The sequence below is a fragment of the Ostrea edulis genome, chromosome 8 (assembly GCF_947568905.1).
Source record: "Ostrea edulis chromosome 8, xbOstEdul1.1, whole genome shotgun sequence".
In the NCBI taxonomy this organism is placed as follows: Eukaryota; Metazoa; Mollusca; class Bivalvia; order Ostreida; family Ostreidae; genus Ostrea; species Ostrea edulis.
The window spans coordinates 50,947,583-50,972,689 of record NC_079171.1 but is presented as its reverse complement, the minus strand read 5'-3'; the positions used below and the strand labels follow the sequence as shown (position 1 = coordinate 50,972,689).

At 35.8% G+C, this 25,107-nt stretch overlaps 1 protein-coding gene across 1 annotated transcript in view; it reads right to left on the bottom strand.

The window, feature by feature from the left end:
* The window catches only part of LOC125661397 (uncharacterized), a 27,127-nt gene extending 3,015 nt beyond the window's left edge, over nucleotides 1-24,112 (bottom strand). The window contains exons 1-11 of the mRNA XM_048893378.2: nucleotides 23,803-24,112; nucleotides 22,566-22,729; nucleotides 21,712-21,836; nucleotides 14,466-14,589; nucleotides 11,736-11,770; nucleotides 9,401-9,460; nucleotides 8,009-8,079; nucleotides 6,717-7,886; nucleotides 5,544-5,718; nucleotides 2,765-2,826; nucleotides 1,642-1,741 (exon numbers count right to left, since the gene is read on the bottom strand). Coding sequence (XP_048749335.2) covers nucleotides 1,642-1,741; nucleotides 2,765-2,826; nucleotides 5,544-5,718; nucleotides 6,717-7,886; nucleotides 8,009-8,079; nucleotides 9,401-9,460; nucleotides 11,736-11,770; nucleotides 14,466-14,589; nucleotides 21,712-21,836; nucleotides 22,566-22,729; nucleotides 23,803-24,018 — 2,302 coding nt within the window. The 5' untranslated portion in view covers nucleotides 24,019-24,112. The remainder of the gene's footprint in view (nucleotides 1-1,641; nucleotides 1,742-2,764; nucleotides 2,827-5,543; nucleotides 5,719-6,716; nucleotides 7,887-8,008; nucleotides 8,080-9,400; nucleotides 9,461-11,735; nucleotides 11,771-14,465; nucleotides 14,590-21,711; nucleotides 21,837-22,565; nucleotides 22,730-23,802) is intronic.
* Between the last annotated feature and the right edge of the window lie 995 nt (nucleotides 24,113-25,107).

Here is a 25,107-nt window from a genome sequence, read left to right as displayed (position 1 = left end):
AAGGCCATAAGCGCCGAGCATAGACCTAAATTTTGCAGCCCTTCACCGGCAATGGTGAGGTCTCCAAAATGAGTGGAATATTCTCGAGAGGGGCGTTAAACAATAATCAATCAATCAATCAGATAACAGAGGTGTAAGGGTTATAACAGTCACCTGCCTAACATTTGTTCACGGAACAGGCCAATCAAGCAAGGTGTACATTATCGGGAAAAACTACATTAATCCTTACTTTTCACAGATTCAGTAATTCATTCATTACATTTTTTTCAATGTCAGGAGTTATAACAAATATTAGGATTTCATGAATTTTCATAATGTCTTCCCTAACATCAGACACCCTCATCCACGGATCATTAATTTTACAATTGTTATGCAAGTATCCATTTTGATAAAACTTTGTAATTAGGTGGGCATTTTTTTCAATATATTATACAGGAGAAAAGATGATCCATGAAGAATGTTTAGTACAATCTTACTATATGATCCAAAGAGCCCTACCCTGAAACCACAATGCCTAGCTGTTAGACCACTACATCTGACCCTGGTATCCACAATGCCTAACCCTAGGACCCACAATTAATGCCTGGCCCTAGGACCCACAATGCCTGCCCCTAGGACCCACAATAACTGACCCTGGTAACCACAATGCCTGCCCCTAGGACCCTCAATGCCAAACCCTAGGACCCTCAATGCCTGACCCTAGGATTCACAATGCCTGACCCTAGGACTCGATGCATTCTCTCACCAGAGGGCGCGTTACGCAAGCTTCACATACACCTCTGACAATATAATCACAAGATATAAACAATCATTCTCGGTTTCCTTTCCCTTTAAAAGTTCAGGCAACAGGTGATACATCAGGCTCTTTTCATAGCCCACTGGCAATTTAATAAGTACATGTGTACTTATTTACTATTTAGCTGTTTGTCTCTTATTTTACAAGTTTTATCGTATTTTTACAGCCTTTCTTACTTTTGATTCCATGTTTACATTTAAATCTTCACCACGTGTATGTCCTACATTTTTACGCATATTACGAAGTAGTTCCAAATTTATGACCAGAAAACGGCAATTTTAAACAATTTACAGTAAGCATCAATTTAATTGCACCAAAAACATATCATAATATGACTAAATATTTAGTCCAAAACATAAATGTTGGATAATAGAAACTTTTACAAGATTTCTGTAAAAAGCCGTTGACAGAGGTGTAGTGCGAGGAGCGCACGGAACTCTGGGTAGAGAATGGCACTCAATGCTTGACTTTGGAATAACAATTCCCGACCCTGAGACCAAAAAATTACATCTGGTAAAGACCTCCATGCTTATTCTCACTATGTACTCGGTTTGTTTATTCAATATGGAAGAAAGAAGATTTTGAAAGATCAGATGATGTCCATATCTACAAACCCCACTATTCATTTTCTTTCTTTTTCTACTCTATATCCCCTTAATTAATAAAGGTATCAAATGAGCTGCATCTTCAAGTTGCATGAAATCAAATTTTAAAATTCGTTTGTCTACAAGACATGCTTTTTCTGGATTGTAGATTACTTTTATTTTGAAAAGTTGCATAGACATCTCTAGCACAACACTAGAATCAAACCAAAACCAAGACAGAAAGCACAGCACTGTAGCTACCTTTATTAACATAATCTGCAGTTGTGTTATCCTTGGTCTTCCTCTCTTGGATTTCACCATCAGTATCTGAATCCTCAAGTTGAATGCTGGTTTTCACAGTCTGAACAAAATGAATGGAGTGTAAAATTCACAACAAGAATTGAAATGTAGCACCACCTCAATTTACATTGAAAATGTGATGGGTATGCAGAGACAGGGGAAAACAGAATGACTGTAAATTCTACACTGTGGTGGAGCATTAGAGCAGGTACTTGTGCATCCCTATACAATGTTATGGCATTTATCAGAATTAATTCTCCAACTTAAAAGTTTAAAAAATATAGGCAAAAATAACAGAAAAATATAGCATGAAAACTCATAAATGAGTCGTCGAAAACAGAATTGTGATGAAAGCATTCCACTTAAAATCAGATTTTACTATAACTGTCCTTTCGGGACTACCGGGTATTATTACCCCCCCCCCCCCCCTACACACACACACACTTTTAAAGTATGATCGATAAGGATGAAACCAGAAGTTTCCTAATCAAATGGTCCTTTAGTAAATTTTTTTTATTGAAAATGTTGCTTTAAAAAAATCAATGAATCAAACAAACATTAAAATATATTGTATTTCTGGTGATGCTTAATATAAACACTATACCACTAAGTAGGATTTTCAGAGAATTTAATTTTCTATTATCATTTCTCTTTTATTTGGTACATGGTTAAAAATTGCTAGAGAATGAATATGAAAATACAAGGTGCACACCTTCATATCGTGAGTAATAAGTGTACAATTTTTCAGAAAAATCCATGTGCTACATCTTAGAACATGCCTGGACAAAATCATATCTACAGTACAGACATGGTGATTCCAATGTACCCCTAAACTCCGTTTGCCGGGGGGGGGGGGGGGGGGGGGGGGGATGGGGTGGGGTGTGTGTATGTGTTATAATTAACACATTTTTCTACAATTTTGCTTGCACATATATATAGTTTAAAGCTAGAGACTACTAAAGGCATTTACATGCAAGACAATGCAATAGGTCACCCAACTCACTCAAGCAATGTATTGTTGAAGAATGATACTTAGAGAACACAAGCTGACTTGTGTATGCATTAATATTCCTGTCTTCAGTACCTTCATTAACACTGGCAAGTCATCCAACTCCTTGTCCTCTTCATCATAGCAGTCCTCTTTTTCTGAAATCAAAAACTTCATTCAATCTCTTCATTGTCATTCTAAATTTTGTATCAAGTGGAATGCATCTATGCTCACTCATGAGCCCATTACGCAGTGCTTGGGATTTCCCTAACATTGAAAACAAGAGGCCCAGGGGCCTTAAAGGTCACCTGAGTATCATGTAACAACCTTCCAATGTTTGAATTAGGTTTGTGTTTAAATATAAGAATTTTACTTTTGGATGGAAGAAACATTGAATAGCTATGTGGTCAGCCCTGCCTTTGCACCAGAACCCCTGACCAAGGGGCCATAAATTTCAGTTTTGAAAGAAGCATCCTTGATCATCATAACCATGCTATTGGTTTGTCTACTTAATACCCAAGGACAGAGAAGAAGATTTTCAAAGAAATAATGCATTTTCACTATATGACTTATAGAGCCCCACCCTAGCACCAGAACCCCTGATCCAGGGGCCATGAATTTCACAATTTTTAACAAGAGGTACTGTGAGCAATGCTCACTAAGAATACCCCCCGCTTACCCCAATCTCCCAAAGGGTGTTGGTAATGGGTATAAACTACCTCTTTTCTGAGTGTTGCTACTTCGATGTCCAGTGCACATGACCTTTGACCCCAAAATTGATAGGGAACATCTTCATCCCATGGGTAGTCCATATGTATGATATGGTGACTGAAGGTGGAAAGGATAACGCTTTAGAGCCCGGAAACCATATTGCTACTTCAATGTCCAGTGCGCTTGACCTTTGACCTTTTGACCCCAAAATCGATAGGGATCATCTTCATCCCATGGGTAGTCCATATATATGATATGGTGACTGTAGGTGGAAAGGATAGCGCTTTAGAGCCCGGAAACCATATTGCTACTTCAATGTCCAGTGCACTTGACCTTTGACCTTTTGACCCCAAAATCGATAGGGATCATCTTCATCCCATGGGTAGTCCATATGTTTGATATGGTGACAGTAGGTGGAAAGGATAACGCTTTAGAGCCCGGAAACCATATTGCTACTTCAATGTCCAGTGCGCTTGACCTTTGACCTTTTGACCCCAAAATTAATAGGGAACATCTTCATCCCATGGGTAGTCCATATGTATGATATGGTGACTGTAGGTGGAAAGGATAACACTTTAGAGCCCGGAAACCATATTGCTACTTCGATGTCCAGTGTGCTTGACCTTTGGACCCCAAAATCGATAGGGAACATCTTCATCCCATGGGTAGTCCATATATATGATATGGCGATGGTAGGTGGAAAGGATAATGCTTTAGAGCCCGGAAACCATTGCGTCTACAGACGGACGGACAACCTGATTCCAGTATACCCCCCCCCCCCCACAACTTGTTGCAGGGGGTATAAAGAGGCATCCTTGCTCATCATTACCATGCTATTAGTTTGTCTACTTCATACCCAGAGACAGAGAAGAAGATTTTCAAAGAATTTCTACACTTTCACTATATGACCAATAGAGCCCCACCCTAACACAAGAACCCCTGCCCCAGGGGCCATGAATTTCACAATTTTGGTAGAGGGCTCAACACTCATTATAATTATGCTCACAGTTTGGCTTCTTGATGTCCAGGAGTAAAGGAGAAGATTTTTTAAAATTACACTCATTTTGATGGTTTTTGCCCCACCCCTCAGGCCCCAGGGGGGCAGGGACCACAAATTTCACAATTTTTTTCCCCTCCACCCACAGATGCTATATGCCAAAATTGGTTAAATTGGTTCAGGGGTTTCAGAGAAGAAGTTGAAAATGTTCAAATGTTAACGCACGACGCACGTCGCACGATGACGGACAAAAACAGATAGCAATAGGTCACCTGAATTCATTCAGGTGACCTAAAAAAGGTCAAGATAAAGAAAAAGGGTTTGTTTCCCATTACAAGCAGGACCTGCAAGTACAGGAGTGTTCTACGGAACAAATATAACAAGAAGGGAGAAAATTTAATGCAATGCAGACCGGGATTTGAACTCGGGCTCCCTGAATCTCTAGTCAGGTGCTCTACCAACTGAGCTATCTGGTCACTGGTGATCGAACCCAGCTGACCTCTACAACTGCATAAGTGAATGTCCTCGGTAAGTTTCTCATACACATTTTCATCACCTGAATTCAATTGTTACACAATCTAAGTAAATGATAAGTATTCAGGAAGTAATTAAATATTTGAAATTCTTATTATACCATCTTCTTTCATTGCTCGCTAGTACTATATCTAGATAAGCTTTGCAAATATGGCATCGTTTCTATATTTTCACTGTAGTAATTAAAATATTTCTTCTGATAACAGGTTGTATTTATTATATTTACATATTTCATCAGTTGCCACTTTTAATACATTTTATGGTGCTCCTCAGTGACTGTAGGCCCATTCTCTCAGAAGAGCTCTTATCTCGAAACTAGGGTGTCCGGGTAGCGCAGAGGTAGTACTCTCGCTTCTCACCGCTGCGACCTGACTTCGATCCCCGTGATTGGCAGTGGTTGTATGTGAGAGGGTATGGCGGTCGCCCGCTCAGACACATGGGTTTCCTACGGGTTCTCTTGTTTCCTCCCACATAAATGTCAGACCCCCTAGCGCAAACATCTGTGCATCAAAGGACCCCATAGGAAGTAAGTTTTCGAGTTTTCATGGGTTATCCTTGGTATTTATGTATGTTTGTATATACCGAATAAACATTTATTTATTTAGTGTATTTGCCTCACTTTAATCAACTTACTGCTATCAATGAGGTCATTAGACTGGTCCTCTGTTAGTTTTTTAGTTTCTTCCTCTGTTACTGTAGCAAATCTCTTGTTGGTGATGGGCCCCTCCTCTTCTAACCGTTTCCTTTTCACAAACACTGTGTTAGATTTTTCCTCTACACCTTGAGATTTGCTCTGCTTCTTCTCACTCTAAAATCAAGAGTTCAGAATAAACGAGTATCAACATGTCTATTGTTCCAATCAGGCATACACAAAAAAAGTGTAATTTTTTAATTTTGTTTATTTCATGGGTCATAGCAACTTTTGGTGTAAAAGGTATAGGACAAATAGAAATGGGACAAAAATAAGATTTTTGAAAATGAAAATAGAACCTTTGTAGGACAAATCTATTATGAATAATCTTTGAAATTTGACAGACTCCACCTCCTCTCACATCTGTCCACAATTTGGCAAAATATCAATGAGGAAGAAATTCTTACAGCACATCGATGGACCCCAAAATAGGCTAAACATACTGAGTCATCTTCCTTTCAGGCAATTCAGCTATGGTTGCCAGCATATAAACAAATGCTCATCCTGTAATAGTTCTCTTATGAGTTGTTTGAGAAGTCTTTTTTTGCAATCTGAATTTACAGTTTCCTAACTGGCATTCCTAAATAACTTTATTCTTTACCCCACAGACATGCTCTTCTGTTGCATAACCACCCTAAATTCCAGAGTTCACTCTATTCCCAATATCCTGGTAGATTCAGCAGATTTACAGATCTTATACCACAGAGTTGTCCACCTCTGCTTCTTAGATATTTTATTGAAAATAGATACTAACAGCAAACTAACAACTCAACTTTATGATAAACGGGATGATTTCAGCTTCTCCATCGTAAACTTCCCATATTTATGTAGCAATATTCCATTATCACCTGCATATGGTGTTTATACCTCTCAACTGATTCGATATGCAAGAGCTTGTTCTACATATCATCAGTTTTTAAATCAAGGCAGGCTACTGACAAGCAACTTGATGGTTCAGGGGTTTCAACATTCTCATTTATAGTCAGCATTTTGCAAATTCTATGGTCATTATAGCAATCTAGTTTGCCAATACAACCTATCATTGAGTTTACTCAGGTGACCTAAAAATTCATTTAATGAACAAGTTTGGAAATTTGTAAAGACAATCTGCATACCCTTCTGTCCCGCTGTGTGTTTTCTTCATTTTTCTGTTTGCCATCAGCTCCAATGTTGGACATCATTTCGGTCAATAGTCCACCTGACATTAACTTCACACTTGACAGAGATGAGACTAACACATGTGGTTCAGCTACGGAGCGACCTTGATCCGAATCTGGTGAATGTTTCGCAGCAATGGAAACACTTGGGTCTACACTGAAAGCAGACGGGAGACTAGGACTGAGTGTTACTGTATAGTGTGGATTGCTAGCTCCACTTCCTCCTACACTGACACACTGAACCAGTGTATTCCCACTAACTGTAGAGGTATGGGTCGGGGTTTGTGATGCTTGGGCCTCAGAAAGACTAGATGTCACTGAGCTTACAATGTGTGGTTCACTCATCTCTACTGAATCCAGTGCAGTGGTTCCCGGATCTGTTGATGAAATCTTCTGTCTCAGTGCAGCCCTGACTGCTGTGGTAATGGTATTTGCGCTGACTGAATGTGAAGATGAAATAGGGGGAGAATGATGAACAGTATTTGTCTCTGTGGTCTCCATATCTTGTCCCACAGAATTTTCATATTCACCACTGTCTGTTGGTTCTTGTTTCACAACAATGGTATCTGTCATGACCGGATGAGAGGTGGCACCAGATGATGTAAGCTGTGTATGATGATGAGATGTTTTTACACTTTGTATCACAGAATTTTCATATTCACCACGGTCTGTTGGTTCTTGTTTCACAACTCCTACATTGGTCTCTGACATGACCGGATGAGACATGGCACCAGATGATGTAAACTGTGTATGATGATGAGATGTTTCTACACTTTGTATCACAGAATTTTCATATTCATCACTGTCTGTTGGCTCTTGTTTCACAACAATGGTATCTGTCATGACTGGATGAGAGGTGGCACCAGATGATGTAAGCTGTGTATGATGATGAGATGTTTCTACACTTTGTAGCACAGAATTTTTATATTCACCACTGTCTATTGGTTCTTGTATGACAACTGGTATTGCTTGTGTAATGGTATCTCCTCCCAAATTAGTCCATTTGTTGGCTGGTATAGATAATAAGTAGTTAATCCTCAGTGGGGTGGATTCAGAGGTTTGTGGGGTGGATTCAGTGATCTGTGGGGTGCAATGTGTGGACCCTTGGTCTTGTTTTATGCAATGTTCCTAAGGAGGGAAAAAAAGATCAGCTTAGTTTGTATCAAGGCTATTTTCATAAACTGAAATTGTGGTGGTAAAAAGGTCGCACTTTGTGGCATTATTTAAAGGAATCTGAATATATCACTGACCTCTATGTTTGCTAGGTCAAGGTCATTGTTATCACTTGAGTCATCATTAACAGACTCCACCCCTTCATCAACTTTGAAAAGAAAAAAAAATTATCTGAGTTTAGTAGAGTATAGTACATATATAGGCTTATTATACATGAATATTTTATTTGATATAGAAAAGGATTGGACAGCAGACTGAAAGCCTATACACACATAATTACAAATTCACCACGCAGCAAGTACACACATAAAATTGATGAAGGTCAGTGATTGGGAAGGCCAAAATGGCCTATGCCTTTATCAGTATTGGTATTTGAAGACGGTCTCTCGTTTATTTTCATTATTTTTTTCCCCACTTTCTGTCGTTTCTATATATGACCTTGGACTTCCGAAGCTTAAACGCTAAAGAATAAGCATGCATATAAGAAGACGTGATGAGATGTGGTGTAAGAGGAAATAGTTTATTAGTCATTCATTTTGATTTGTATGTACATTGCTTCAACCAATGCGATTCGGTGTATCAGAGTACATAGGAATTAAAAATGAAAGTACAAAAAATAAGTAAGTCATACCCAATTACTTCTAGAGAAAAAAACCAGGTTATAATCGATAATGAATGCACACGTTGGCGCATGAATTAAATAATTTAATGCGCCAATTTTCACCTGAATGGGACTATGACGCAGGGCACATGGCCTTCCCAATCACTGAAAGGTCACATTTTTTGCTTAAAACACAAACAGGCATTACCCACGCCCCCCCCCCCCCCCCTCCTCTCCACGCTCACACACACAAAAAGAAAAGGGTCATACTAATAAAGAGTAAAGAAAAGAGAAAATGCTTGTTAAGTAGCTCATCAAATGAATCAGACAACAAGAGCTCAGTTGATTTTTGAAAAGTATGGATGGAGGAATTTTTGGTCAGCACACCATCAGCAGCACCTTATACACTCGTATCCCAGATCAACATGTTACACTCAGATCAACACCTTACACTCAGATCAACATGTTATACTCAAATCAACAGATCAACACTCAGATCAACACCTTACACTCAGATCAACATGTTACACTCAGATCAACACCTTACACTCAGATCAACATGTTACACTCAGATCAACATGTTACACTCAGATCAACACCTTACACTCAGATCAACATGTTACACTCGGATCAACACCTTACACTCAGATCAACATGTTACACTCAGATCAACATGTTACACTCAGATCAACATGTTACACTCAGATCAACACCTTATATTCTGGATGAGAAAATTGTCTTTGTCCATTATCCATAATCTTACCTTAGGCTTTAACATTGTCAGTCCTCATGAAATATTTAGAAAGAAAGTATAACCTTAATATGATTATTAGAAAATGACTAATTCTCTGTTATTAAATTGAAATACCTTCCAGCTGGAGCGAGATGATGTGGTTTTGTGGTTTGTACTGTGTAGTCGGAATCACATCTGCAATTACAAACATGACTTGAATTATCAACTGTATCCATATTTTCTGGAATAGGGAACATGACTTGAATTATCAAATGTTAATTTCCACATTTTCTGGAATTGCCACTGAATGCTGATTGAAGGTGAAGGCCTGAATGTTGAAGGTGAGCCAATAAATAATCCTGAATGTGAGTTAATGAAGGACTGAAATCGGAAGATGATTTAATAAAGTCTGAATTCTGAAGATGCTCTAATAAAGTCTGAATTCTGAAGGTGAACCAATTCAAATAACGTCTGAATTCTTAAGACTGAAGGTGATCTACATGTAATTAATAATGCGCCTGAATTCTGAAGATGATCTAATAACATCTGAATTCTGAAGGTGATCTGATAACGCCAACGACAAAACTTGTTGAGTTTCCGCTAACGTTCCAGAAAAAAAAATAGGGTAGGTAGGTAGGAAATAAATTTTATTTTTTTTTTAATTTTATTTTTTCAAAGTATGCAAAAACATTGTAAACTCTAACAAGTGTAGTATAGGAAGGAGGAGAAAATATTTGGCTGGACCGGAAATTGAACCCGGACCCCTGCATTACTAGGCAGGTGCTCTAACCACTGAGCTATCCAGGCCGATATCCAGTCCATATAGCCCTTATTACTACATTCCTCCCTCCTTAAGATCAATTATAATTTTATAATTGTCTTTCAATATCAACCCAGGTTCTTGTCGCCCCTGGCAGGCCAACCTGCACCACCAGGGGTGGACAAAGGCACCAAATGTAGTATGGGAAGGAGGAGAAAATCTTTGGCTTGACCGGAATCGAAACCGGGACCCCTTTATTACTAGTCAGGTGCTCTAACCACTGAGCTATCCAGGCCGATATAGCCCTAATTACTACACAAGTTAAATGTTCTATTGAATTTTATACTTTCAAAATAAAATTTTGCTTAAATTGCATTGCAAGTAAACTTTCAATCATAACATTTCACCCGTTATTGGCTGAGGATTATTTCCAGATGTTTTATAAGAAACTATATTTTTCAATGAAACATATCCAGCATAAAACACAAAAGTTAACTCCTCTATGCCACTATGCTTTACAAGTACCAGATATATTGTTTCTACATGTAGATTGGTTGTCATGGGAATACTTCTATTGGATATGTTTGACAGGAAAATAATGTGATGGTTATGAAAAAAAATATTAAATCAGCACCAAAATATCAACATCATTAACATACTTTAAGTTTATTAATACATTTCTGAATGTACTTTCACAATCTAAATGGAACATGAGTAGGAAGACAGTCTGGGCAGATCCCACTTATCCTAATGGGATCCAACTCTCTTCCAGCAAAAACTTTTTACCGGACATAAAAACAGTCTGCACATCTTTTTTTCCTCTCGGCTCTCACCAGCCATCAACAACTCGGATGCGCTCACTGCTTTATTTGCGACCTTTTTCATAGTGATTTCAGTTAGAACTGCAGCAGAAACCAAGGATGTGCATACAAATTTGACAGACTGGACATTCATGTTTGTCACTCTGCATCATGACCTCCATATAAAACTAGGGTCCGCTTGTATATACAGTAATGCCCGCTGAAACGATAGCATAAGACAGTGCATGGCTATAAATAGCCACCGTCCAAAAACACCATAGGAGTTGGCAATTTTAACAAAAGAAAGTCTTCTATGGAAACATGACACTTGGCAAAGTCTCTCGACCGTCTGTTAACTTCAATTGTCAAAGCACTGTTGCGTGAGGCAAGCATGGAGGTACAGTACTAGGTCAACCATCATGCCATGCTGTTAGTTACAAACATTATCAATGTTGTTAAACGCTTGACACAATAGCATGCAATTTTGTACATCGTTAAAGCGTTTAAATGACTTCATCTCAATGTCTAACTAAAAAGAAAACCAAGAACAGAGAATATATTTTTTCCGGAAAAATGACGTGGTTTTTTTCTCTTCAAATTAGCGGAAAAAATTTCTTGGGTCGGGGCTATAATTTAGGGTCGGTCGGGTTAGCGGAAACACAACACATTTTATCAGTGGCCTAACATCTGAATTCTGAAGGTGATCTGATAACATCTGAATTCTGAAGGTGATCTGTTAAAGACTGAATTCTGAAGGTGATATGATAACATCTGAATTCTGAAGGTGATATGATAACATCTGAATTCTGAAGGTGATCTGATAACATCTGAATTCTGAAGGTGATCTGTTAAAGACTGAATACAAGTATTGTACATTATAATATACATCTTCTTTGTTTGCGTCACTTACCGGGCTGGCCACATGAACCGCGCTCGATACACGACCTACAAAATACATTTAAAGGTTAAACTTTATTAGAAGCATTATCTATCTAAAACATCACATCTATCTAAAACATCACATCTATATATTGATCAGAAATTGTTAATGATGGAACATCTTCATATCTAATACTGCAATTGATCTACATATGATGCTCAAGTCAAATTTAAGTTACATAACGTGAATCAAATCTAGGTAACATAATCTGAATCAAATCTAAGTTACATAGTCTGAATCAAATCTAATTTACGTAGTCTGAATCGAATCTAAGTTACGTAGTCTGAATCGAATCTAAGTTACATAGTCTGAATCGAATCTAAGTTACATAGTCTGAATCAAATCTAAGTTACATAGTCTGAATCAAATCTAAGTTACATAGTCTGCATCGTTACGTAATCTGAATCAAATCTAAGTTGGTGGTGGGTATAGGCCTACCTCACGGTCACAACATTCAAATAATAATCTATGGGCTAATCACGCTCGTCGTCGCTTAACTTGCATGATCAAGAGACACACGGGTAGACGCATTATCTGCTATTCAGTTGTTATCAGGTATCTGGTTCAATGATCAGGAAACATAGGGTAAGAGTTCATATGGGGTTTTAATTGATAAAGACACAATCTATTCAGCGGTACTTGTAATACTGAATAGGTATATACAGTATGATCATCATTTCAACAGCTAAAAGTGCACTTCATGCAATTCCCACTTAAGAGATTAACAGCACAGAAAATAGAAATTCTGTACTGTATTCTGTAAAAATCTACCAAAAAATGTGACACTACAGCAGTAAAGAATTGTATTTATTCAAGAGGGGATATTCATTTGCATTTTTAGACTTGGATAATCTTTTCAGAAATGATTATGATGATAGATCAAAATAAACTTACAGTAAGAGAACAGTATAGAGTTTATCAAAAACATCGGGTGGGATAAAAACATGTGTTCGGCAATAAGGTAATTGCTATCAGAAAATTCGGGTTTTCAGTATAATTTATGTTATCGGAAACAAGGTTTCCATCGTGTTTCAAAATAGAGAACAACTAGACACTGAATTGGTGTTTTAGTGATAGAAAATTTGTGAAACTTGTGTTGTTAAGTGTCCGGAATGAAGTTATAGAGACTTAGAGTTATATGTATAGTATTTGTATTGCGTCATTGTTATCTGCGGGGTACTGAGTTGATAGATCTAATGGACATTAAAGTATTTCTGGTGACAATTTGTGTATATGTTTAATTAACTGTCAAAGAAAATAGTACTAAAGGTAGTACATGTAAGGTATGGCACATTTTATATACACTAGGAAGAGGGAACTTGGACTGATGTCAAGTTATAAAATGATCCGGGGTTTTTCTCATCTAAAAATGTGGATTTTTGAAAACATTTTTATAAAGTCTAAGCCCCTTGCTATAAAAATAGTCTACCACTTCTATCTGATTGTTGCTTGATGATTTAGAAATGTGACAACGTCCATGCTCTCTGGGTTGCTTTGATATTCATCTATGATATTGCAATACAAATTCTAGGATTTCACACAGTACCACAATAAATAATAGAATATGCAGGTCAGTAAAGCAAGCACCATAGCTACATGTATAGCTGTATGTATAACTAAGAAATACTTCATAAAGCATCACAGCTCATACCCTCATTTGTGTGTGTGTGTGTTTCCTATTTCACTCCTCAAAAACATCTGAAGTAGGGTAAGCTATTTAAAATTCTAGGATGTCAGAAACACTATGCAGTGGTATTGATGTGAGAAAGATACTCTTTAATCCTGATTCCCTATCAATAATTTATCATGCTTGTCTGCTCTCAGGGTTTGACACTAAGGCATGTCCGACCGACGGAGTCTACTAAATGATAGTTCCGGTCGGGTAAAATGTTGATTTACTAGTCCGACTGGTCGTGTTGAAAAAATAAACAAGAAACTTTATTTTAAACCATAAGATATCTTATTTTAACTTAAAAAATAACTGTAAAGAGTTTGCGAGCAATTTTGAACCGCGTGATGACAAAATCTCTACTTTTAGTTCTAATATATAAGTCGCTGTCGGAAGTGATGTTTTACGACATTTACTCTTTGTTAATGGGTGTAAAGTTATATTTCGGATAAATAGATATAAACTGAATTTATTTTCATTTAAAAAAAAAAAACCCAGGTTATTTTAATTGAATATAAGAAAGTGTCTATCAAATGAATAAATTAAATCGTAAATAGCCATTTTTCGTTGTTGACACATGTGCGGGAATGTCTCGATTTCTCGTCCTCAAGGAAGGATGTTCCGAGGAAAAAAAAAAGGAGTAGGTTGGGAAGAAACAAAGCAGGGCTTATGGAAAAGAAATTTTTAAAAAAGATGTTCAGGTCATTTTATTCTAACAAAAGACTAAAGAATTTCTGTGCCGAGTAGAATTTAAAGAAACAGAAAATGCGTTTGAAAATAAAAGCATCAAATTGAATGACGAGACTAAAGATGTTTTTGAGACAATTAAGTACGTTTTAGTTTAAACTTAACGTTTGTCATTTGAATTAAGTACTTAAATATGGAGAAACCATCAGGGTTTCTTTTCTCTGGAAAGTTGGTCAGGGCTAGTGGATGTAAGATCAGGTCTAGTAAAAATCATTTGAAGTAGCCCGACTGGTCTAGTGCTCAAGAAAGTAAATGTCAAACCCTGGCTCTAAATAAACACATACTTCTCGAGGGGACACTGGTCCCCACACCATTGATCATGGACCTCAATCAGATGCTTTGCGATCTCGCTGTCATTCAGCCAATAAAACCGTCCCACCATCCGCTTCCACGCACCTGCTGCATCTCCTGTTAAAACATTCCTGTACTCATTCATTCTTTGTTTACATTGTGACACGTTTTCAACATGTTGATGTTCCCACATTGCATCGCTCTGTTTACAACATGAGCGATACTAATTTAAGTCGGGATTGGGATTCGGGGTGGGTGTAAATGTAGTCCGGGACATATGTCCGGAATAAGGTGACAGTTTCAACCCGTATTATGAATAGCTATACAAGTGATTTGAAGGGTAATTTCTAGTAAGGAAAATTAATTACAACTGATATAAAGTACCATAAATTATAAGATTTGGTATCAATATATTTTGTTATGTTATTCATACAGTCACTTATTCTTTAACTGTTATAACTGAATAGTGCTATAGATTATGCCGGTTTCAATTTGTTATTTTAAATCTACAATCATGACATTATGTGATATTTTATACCTGAATAAAATGAAATGAAATACATGTAAATATATATAAACTGCCCTCTCTATGGAATATCTACAGTTAATGTACATGTTGCATTTTCTAATGAACAGGGACGGGTCCAGGAATTGTGGTTGGGGGGGGGGGGGGGGGGGGCAGTTTATGAGGCAGGGGGTCTGGATTTTATAGGACTTGAAATATGTCTCCTATTTAGTCATCTGTACTATTTTCTATAATTTTTAATAAGGTGAAATTAATAAAATGACGCAAATTTTAAGGGTTTTTGGAAAAAATTAAGTTCTCCCAATAAAGTAATTCAAGAAATCAAAAGATTTTGCCATTTAATTCTCCGGGAGTATATTGAAATTTTATCTTCAATGCCATTAAAAATGTCTATGATAGATAAGAAAAATTTTCATTTTTATTAATCAATACATGGATTTACTAAGTGATGTGTGTTGCTATCAAGATTAATTATCGTCTCATGATTATTCAAACGCAGCTCAAAGTGCGCACATGATTTAACGATGAGAAGTAAATTACTTGCTCCTGTTTTACTTGAGTGGTTGACAAAGTTTTGCCACCACCCATTCTCCAAATCATCAAAATTACTTATGATATAGTTGCAGGCTTATGATTATAATGATGAGTCTTGAAATTGAATGCTCAAATTCTTTAACGTGATTGGGTGGCAAATTACAAAATTAACATCTCACTGGTTTGTTTATAAACATAAGTTAACTCTTTAATTACATTGCCGAAATTAAAAATCTACATATTTCATTCTGAAAATAAAGCATCAGAAAAAAGTAAATCTATGATTCGGTGCAGATTTAGCAAAATATCAAATAAATAATATATATATTTCATTTTAAAAATAAAGTATCAGAAAAAAGTAAATATATGATTCGGTGCAGATTTAGCAGATTAATAAAATTATGGCTCTTTAGAGCTGGACAACGTAATTTAATTAGACTTTACATGTTTAATTAACTTATGGCTAACAACCCCAATACCAATTTTATTGATCTTTCCACGATATTGTATATGAATTACAAATTACATTTAATTTAAACGTCTAACATTGCTTTTGAATAATAATGATAATAAAATAATAATAATAAATTAGTCTTTAGCGGACAAGGGACGTAACTTTCCCGAAGTGTTGATACATGTTTCGCGTGCACTACATCGAGTTCTTCTGAATTGATGCGCTCTATAATTGTTCAAATTGTTGCTCTCTTCAAATGAATTGATGATATCAACAATCGAATATATGCGTGTTAAAATTCAGTTGAAGAGAGTGTTAATTTACTTAATGCATGAATCAATTTCAATAATGCGTGCGATGATTGATCGTTCTCTTCATTTGAATTAATGATGCTCACAATAATTCTTTTACAGAGAGCTGACTTTATAATTAGTGTCATTTTTCCTTCAACATATCCACAATTGAATTGTTGCTCTCTTTAAAAGAATTGAGGCGCGCATTATAATTCCTTATACAAAAGCATTGTAAATAATTAAATATATCTTCAATTGAATTGAAGAGATCATTAAATCGTTTATACCGATCTCCAAATTAAATTTTTCGAGCACTAATTCCACCACATTGATGCGCGCATCAATTATTGCCTGCGTGATGTGCACATCAATTCAATTCATGAGAGCACCACTTGACAAGATTTAACTTCAATTATATGTCAGAGTTAATTTGGCGCTCCACATTGATTTGAAAAATTTAAAATAACTAGTCAAGAGTCGGTCCACGCGTATCAGAACAGTTACAGTCCAGTCCAGTGCGCTTCACCCGAGTGATGAAATAAAGTTGACATCGAGAGAAAAGTCCATTCTTTATTGAAATGTTTGCTGTTATGAGACAAATATTGTGAATCACATATCTTAATGACAATGTTTGTTATTTAATTGTCGTTTCAATATCAGTATAATTCTTCATATGTTTGGATGAACTAAGTAGCACAAACATAATTGAAATGGTCTCACGTAATCAGATAACGATTTAGTTTTCAATTTCAAATACTAAACAAAGAGTATATCAATTTTGAATTAATCAAAAATACCTCATGATTACTCATTCATAATTAAAAACTGCTTCCTGCAAATGATTAGCTTATGCAACATGTATTTTTAGTCTGTACATTTTCTTGCTATGACGGAAAAACGAACTGCAATCAACGAACACTGGGTTCAAACAGAAGAACCCTTAAATTTACTTCTGAGGCCTGAAGGTTATAAAAAATATTTTCATACTCAAACTCGAACTCCATGTTCTAAATCGTACTCATGCATACTCAAAAGTGAAGGTTCAGAGTCAATGACAGAGTGAGTAACAATTTACTTATTAGTAAAATATTGTTTCGATTAAAAGTGAATTGGTTAGAAAACATGCAGTTATAATAAATTAAATCATTCATACTCAAATGGACTACATGCTCTAGATTTTTTCAAGTTTTGATTGGAGATTGCATGTTCAAAGTTGTACTCATGTACAAAAATGGCTGAGTTTCAGTATGAGTGTGATAAAAGTTTTATAACCTCCTGACCTGGTCTCCACCAGATTCTCTTCCACTGACCAACATACATCTGGTCTCCATCACTGACCAACATAGAAATGGTCTCCATCACTGACCAACATAGAAATGGTCTCCATCACTGACCAACATACATCTGGTCTCCATCACTGACCAACATACACATGGTCTCCTTCACTGACCAACATACACATGGTCTCCATCACTGACCAACATACACATGGTCTCTATCACTGACCAACATACATCTGGTCTCCATCCCTGACCAACATACATCTGGTCTCCATCCCTGACCAACATATGCATCTGGCCAATTGTGGCTTCTTTTGTTGACACATGGTAAAAAAAGTGTACATCTTTCAATCATTTTTTTTTTATTCATTTTTTTCTAATTGTTTTGCATGACTGATTGTCATTCTATATTTCACTCCAGGGTAGGGCGGTTAAAACCACCCCCTTTTAACCAGTGGTTTTAACCGTCCAGGTCAATACTTCCCAAGTGGTCAATAATGGTCAATTGTGATTTAGATTGTCTATTTTCCTATTTTTGAACATTTCTTGCAAAGATAAAGATAAATTAAGTCTTTTCATTATATGGATCAATTGTTGATAAATATTTTTTATTAGATAATCAAATGTAATTTCATAAGTTTAATATATTTGGTTGCTGAAACTGACCGCAATATCTTCAGTACCTACCAGAGGGTCACAGTTCTATAGCATAGCTTGACGATTGGAGACAGACCTCTTAATACATGTACCTGGGCAGATTAAGAATAAAAGGTAGCTGGACATTACCTGAGCACAGGAAGCAGAGTTGACAGGTGTTAATAAGCATAGGCTGGGACCAGAGATGACCAGTGTGCCTGTTATTGTTATGAAAACATATCCCCAACCCACCCCCTCAAATGTTTATTCAACAGTTAAAATGAAGATTGATGAAACAGTACTTATAGGTAGTTCTTGTTAAACTATGGAATTTGAACAGAAACTTTTACATCATCCCCAATTCAAGAGTCATTTGTACATTATTTATTTAATATTATGACTTATAAGTATATTATAAACTGATAGTGCATGTTATGAATTACAGTATTTACCATAATGGTAACTTAAAACATTTAAAATAAATAACACAGACTATAATGACCAAATAATTTTCAATCGACCAGTATTAACCAGTATTGACCGGTTTTAACCAGTATTGACCACCGGCCCGGTCAATACTCATATTGACCACCTTTTTGCCAACCCTGTTTCACTCACATGGAGACATTCTTCAAATTAAATATACACGTGCCCAATGTTTTGGCCAAATTAAGGCTTTTCAGCAGAAAAGACTCACTAAGATGTAAAGCACCTTTTCAAGGACACCAGGGGTACGTTTTACAAAAGAACTTCAGACTTATGACAAAATTTTCAACTTTATTGTAAATCATTCACTCCGTATGCAAAATATATTTTAAAGAAAATATTGAAAAATTTAGCCTTAGAAAAGTTTTAATTCATTCATTTAAAGTAATAACTGTATAATACAATTTAAGACTTGCGACTTTGTCGTAAGTTGTTTTGTAAAACGGGCCCCTGACCTCTAACAAGTTTTCACAGGTGTAGTAATTAGGTGTCAGCTAAAAGACTCCAAACTACACAGCTGCCAAGTCACGCCCAAGTGTTTGGCACTGAACACTTGTTACAACATAAAGTTCTTTTAAATGGTCATTCAAAATTATTTTTCCACAATTTTCAGGAGAACTGAAATGGGTGAAATGGATATGGAGATCTTGAAAAAGTTTAAAGAAGCCCCGATTTCCTATCTGGTATCTACAGCAGCAGGACCAACTGTTGACACTCCATTCAGTGCTCATTACATAGGATCTCCTCTCAGCTATCATGTAAGTTACAAACTTTATTCAGACAAAATATATGAATTAAACTTTTTAAGGAGGTACTCTACAGTATCATAATGACTGACTTCCTTTTAAAACATGGAATGAAATATAAAGATCAGCAATATTTGCCTATTCATTTAAAAAAAATGTTCGTCTAGCTGAGTAGCTCAGTAGGTTAGCACGTTGACTGCTGAATTGTAGATCAAGGGTTCGAGTCCAGCAGAGGTTTTAATTTTTCTTTGTCAGATTGCTTTCTACTAAAACTGCATATTGTGACTAAATGAAGTAGATGTTAAAGTTTTCAATTTCAAAATATTGTTCAACATATCCTCCACTTTTCATCCATATCAAATTTCTCTCGTGTAGTATTATACAGTAAATATCAATGATTATTACATTTTTCCTTATGCAATCGATTCATTTAAAAAAATCCATTTGTAGAAAAACCTCGCTGATATTATGAAAATTTACAACAAATTTTCACATTAAGTGAATGAAGTTTAGCAGTTTTCTTTATCTTAATTGAATTAAATATGGCATAAAATTGGTCAATACACAACAATTATTAAGTTAACCATATCTGATCAACAATACTAAAAAGAGAAAGACTAATTTTGCCTGACAGTATTTTAAACTTTTTTATACGAGCAATAGCCCGTTCAACATGCACACGATGTTTGGCTATTTTGACAGTTTCTGTTACCTCTGAAGCTTTCATATACTGTGTTGCACATGACGCAAAAGGTGGAATGTTTAGACAAATAGCTTCGATTTCCTTTTCAATATTAAACCCTTTCTCCACCATAACTCCATCACCATTTTGTAATTTCCCACATTGTTTAAGGTCTGACAATACTTTAAGGAAGCCACTCTCCTTTGTAATAACTTTATCAGGTACTGATCCAGAGAATAACATGGAAGAAAATATTACAGAGCCCCTTGGATCTATGCCCACAAATCCTTTCAAAGTTGTGAATGACTTATAGTCAGAATAACGTTGACTCTGTCAATTGAGAGAACAAGGCTTTTGTACTTTTAACTCCGTACAGTCAATAATGACCAGTATTTCAAGTTGATTACAACCCGCAATATATTTAGAAAACTTAATATTATTTCTTTTCAGGCACCATTGATTTCCCCGTGCAGCAGAAAACTGTGGAAGTACTGTGTTCCCAAAAGCCCTTCATACCTGTGTTGACCTTGAATGCATTCAAAACCTTGCACATGAATGGACTGAGCTGAATTTGACACAGAGTGATGCAACTGATTTGGAAAAATCAACAAGATCTCAGAGTCTGAACCAAATATGGCATACAGAACGAAGTAAGAGTAAACCTGTAACCAATATTTCGGACTAATCATAAGAAGGAAAAACGACGTAAACCAGAAATTTTTAAAGAACACATTTCAAAAGAATCCGATTTCACATCTTCTGCTACATCATATGGTAAAGTGAATGAACACATTGCCATGCAAATGTACATTAAGAATACAGGACACCGCCTTCATGATATAGGTTTGATTGTAAACACAGAACTACCATTTCTAGGTGCTACTCCTGATGGCATAGTGTGTGATAAGTCTGAAAGTGGCTTGATTGAAATTAAATATCCTTACTCTGTCAGAGACAAGACCATCAGTGAAGCATGTGAAACAAGAAGTGATTTCTTCCCCCAAAGAAATGGCGACACTTTCAGCTTTTAACATTCCCACTGGTATCAAGTCCAAGGACAGCTTCTAGTCACCGGAGCTCCATTTTGTGACTTCATTACATATACCAAACAAGACTTATATGTAGAAAGAGTTTATCTGAACAAGTCTACTATGGATGTGTTAGTTCAGAAACTAGCTAAGTTTTATGTCCAACATTTTAAGCCATTTATCCACAAATGTGATTCTGATCTACATGGATGTTGATTTACCACACCAACTATGAAATCAAGAATGTGTTTGTACCTGACATAATATGCCCCCTTCCTTCATGACAACAAGGAAACAATAAACACTGACTCAGTGTGACAGAAAGATTTGTTTACAGGTCATTAATATCTTTGTATGGTAGATATATGTAGAGAGTCTTGGAGATAAAATTCTGTTTGTTGTCATACACTTTGTATATAAATACATGTACTAGATAATTCAAATTCAGTTGAGTAAAGTTATCTTTACACTTTCAGTGGAGTATTTACATTTTTTTTTATTTTGGTGTATAGATATCATGTCATTTGCAAATACTGCTCCTTGATACTAATATTCAACCATAGAACATAATTACCAGGAAGAATTGGGTTAACATTTTCTGTTGCTGATGCTTGAGAACTTGTAGTTGCAGTCGTTGAAACATGTTGAATTTCAGATGATGCCTTTAACACATCACTGCCAGCTTCATTGTGCTGATTCCTTTGATATGGATTACAAAGAAACATTTTTCTTACAAATATTTTCTTAAAGATGAAATTTTTGTCAGACTAGTTAAAGGTTTTGCTTAAATATAGTACTCTGTACATGCATTGCCATTTTTTTTTTATATGTGAGAATATTTACTTCAAAATTCTTCCTCTTGCAGATGTATCATGTAATACTATATATATAGTTATAATTCAGGGTGTCAAGTCCCTATTTATTCCTATAAACTCAAAGGTTCTTATATTTTCCCTACAAGTCATTATAAAAATTCCTATAAAGCCCTATATATCCAAAAAAAAAAAAAAATGACAGTCCTATTTTCAAAAATGATAAAAAAAAAAAAAAAAGAGAGAGAGAGAGAGAGAGCTGATGCTAGATTGATATTTAATTAGATTGTTATGAAGAGAATAACTATGATTATTGTACAAGAATTGTCTGTTGGATGGAAAACTGCATGTCCACATCTGAAAGGATTTTGTCTTTGTTTATGTTCGATATTATTTCTTCTCCAGTAAGATACTATGCTTGCTAAATTTTTATACAGAAACAATAAACTTCTATACAAATTATGTAATAAAAACCCTATTCATTCCTATAAATCTGCTGTAAAATCCCTATATTTGCCCTATAAACTGCAATTTTTTCCCCTTATAATCTCATATTTTTTAGACCCAAAGTGGCTTAAATTGACACCCTGTTGTATGTACATGCACTACAACTTACATATCAGTACTAGTGTCCATCAAAATCTGTCGCTTAGATGTAGTTCTCGTTTCTGAACTTGACCCTCTTTTGGTGGGTCGTTTTCGAGCTGGTGTCAATGCATCATAACGGACTGCAGACACTGGATCAGGGTGCATCTCAGATGGCTGGCCATTGACAAAATGCTGATAATTGAAAAAAGGAACACATTAAAAAACATCCAATTTATCTTTTAAATATTGTATTTGTAGCAATTAAAACATCCAATTTTATATAAATAAAAATGACGACTAAACAATATTATACATTAAATAAAGGTATACATGAGCATATGTAGTGCAATTTGCTAAAAAAAAAAAAAATTCTGGTTGGTATTGTTGTAGAATATGTATGTACATGTTTCAGTATCCGTGTTACATGATTATAGAAGACCTGAATCTACTGTCATAGCGATTGTGTACATGTACACTACAGTACTCAGTGGCGTAGCCTGAGTTAATTAATGTGTACGCCTAGGGGTCTGGGGAGACTATAGGGAGACTAATGTACCGCAGATACTGCAGACACTTATTTTTCACTTATGTTTGTAGCATTTAATAGTTTTCTTTTTTTTTTTTTTGGATGTGTATGCCTGGGCGTTTTGACGTAAATGTAGCTACGCGCCTGGTACTGAAGTCTTAAAGGGACTGATTCGAGATTTTCCTCATAATTTTTTTCCCCACCAAGTTTTAGTAATCAAATTCTACTGTCTAGTATGTTTAAAAGGTTTCAAGAAAAAATAAGGTGACAGAAGCTTAAAATAAAAACAAAATGAATACCAATAGAATGGTTATTTTGCCAAAATTTTGATCCCCCTGTTAAAATCCTGGATCCTTCCAATGCTATATTTAGTCGTCAGGTCGTATTTAACTGCATGGACTTGCATAAAGGAGATTTGATTATATAACATAATCACTAATATTTTGATATACCTACCTATTTATTTGCATTTCATATTACCTAGCACTTTACATGTAACTGTGCATGACAAAAAAACTTGTAGATCTAATTTACATGAGTCATCAGTCGACCTCGTCACCTGCACCAGATCTGCAGCTATGTCCCCTTTGTACTTTCTATTTACGAGTTTAATGATATTTTAATGAGTGTTACACACGTGTATCGTAGTCTTGTCCCCACCCCCGCCACTCCTTGAGCACTCGTGATCAAGGAGTGGCGGGGGCGGGGACCAGACTACAAATATCGGTGAGCATATTACCTTTGAACACACGTATAAATGTTTCGCTTTCCCTCTTTCTTTGAGTATATCTTCATTTAACTGATAATGGGGACGACCACACATACGTATCCACCTCTTTGCTTTTTCCAAGTTTCTTCCAGGTTTTGGAAAAGGAATGAACACTATCCCTCCTTGAAGCCGATCTGGGTATCTGCTATCAGTGTTACAAGTGCCCCAGCAGCAGCGTTTTACCATGATTGCGTTGTCATAAACCAATGTAAACAATCCGATAAAATGTCGACTTTTCGCTTTGTTGTCGGGCAAAATGGCGGCGCGTCCTTAGCTGCACAATGCGCGTGTAAATGGAGCTGGTGGGCGGTAAATCTAGTACTGCCGACTCCCGACTGTCCCGGATTGTGATGTTTTATAGATTATATTAAAACCGGCGAACAGAATAACTTCATATTTCTTAGGAACAATCTTTATGTCCAAATTGATTCATACAATTAAAAATACAACAATATTAATTGGTATAAATCCTTAAACTGGAGATGCAGCATACCCAAAAGCGGTAAATCTAGTAGTGTTTTAAATGCCAAAACCGAAAACGGACATAAAAATTGCGATCACATGTTCAATTAATACTTTTGATATGTGCAATTATCACAGAAATATTAAAACCCAATTTTACAAAAATGAATTCATCTATATTAAAGCTCGAAATTTGTGATGTAACTGTTAATTAACGTAGTTCCACACTCATAAGATTTGCAAAGTCAATAATTTTATGACTGGAACATAAATTTTGTTGGAGTCTTTTTCAATAGTTATTGTAAAAAAATTTGTTAGCCATAAAATATTTCAAAAGTCTTAGTTATATCTTAATAGTCAATGATGTGTTTCAAAATGTTGAATCCAAGGACAATAACTCTGTTTTCATTAAATTATTTACCAAGTCCATTATGCAATAGATTTCCTATATTTTTCACAAACATTTTACCAAGGTGACAAGGAATTATTATCTGTGTCTTTTCATGAAATTACATACAATTTTAATCCATGAGTGGTATTGAATACTAAGCTCAGCTGTATGGTGCCAGACTTAGGTTTTTTTATGGGGGTATACATACTCTGGAAGCTATAGATTTGAAATTATTAAGGAAAGGTATGGATTTTTTCCCATAAATAAATATAACATATGTACATCTACTAATATAAACAGGAAAAAATGATATGTAAACCATGCTATAAGGAAATTGTGTCCATATTTGTTTTGTTTTTTTTAAATTTTGGAGAATAAGGCTAATTCAATAATTTTGCACTTATTGTACTAAAACTTGATGA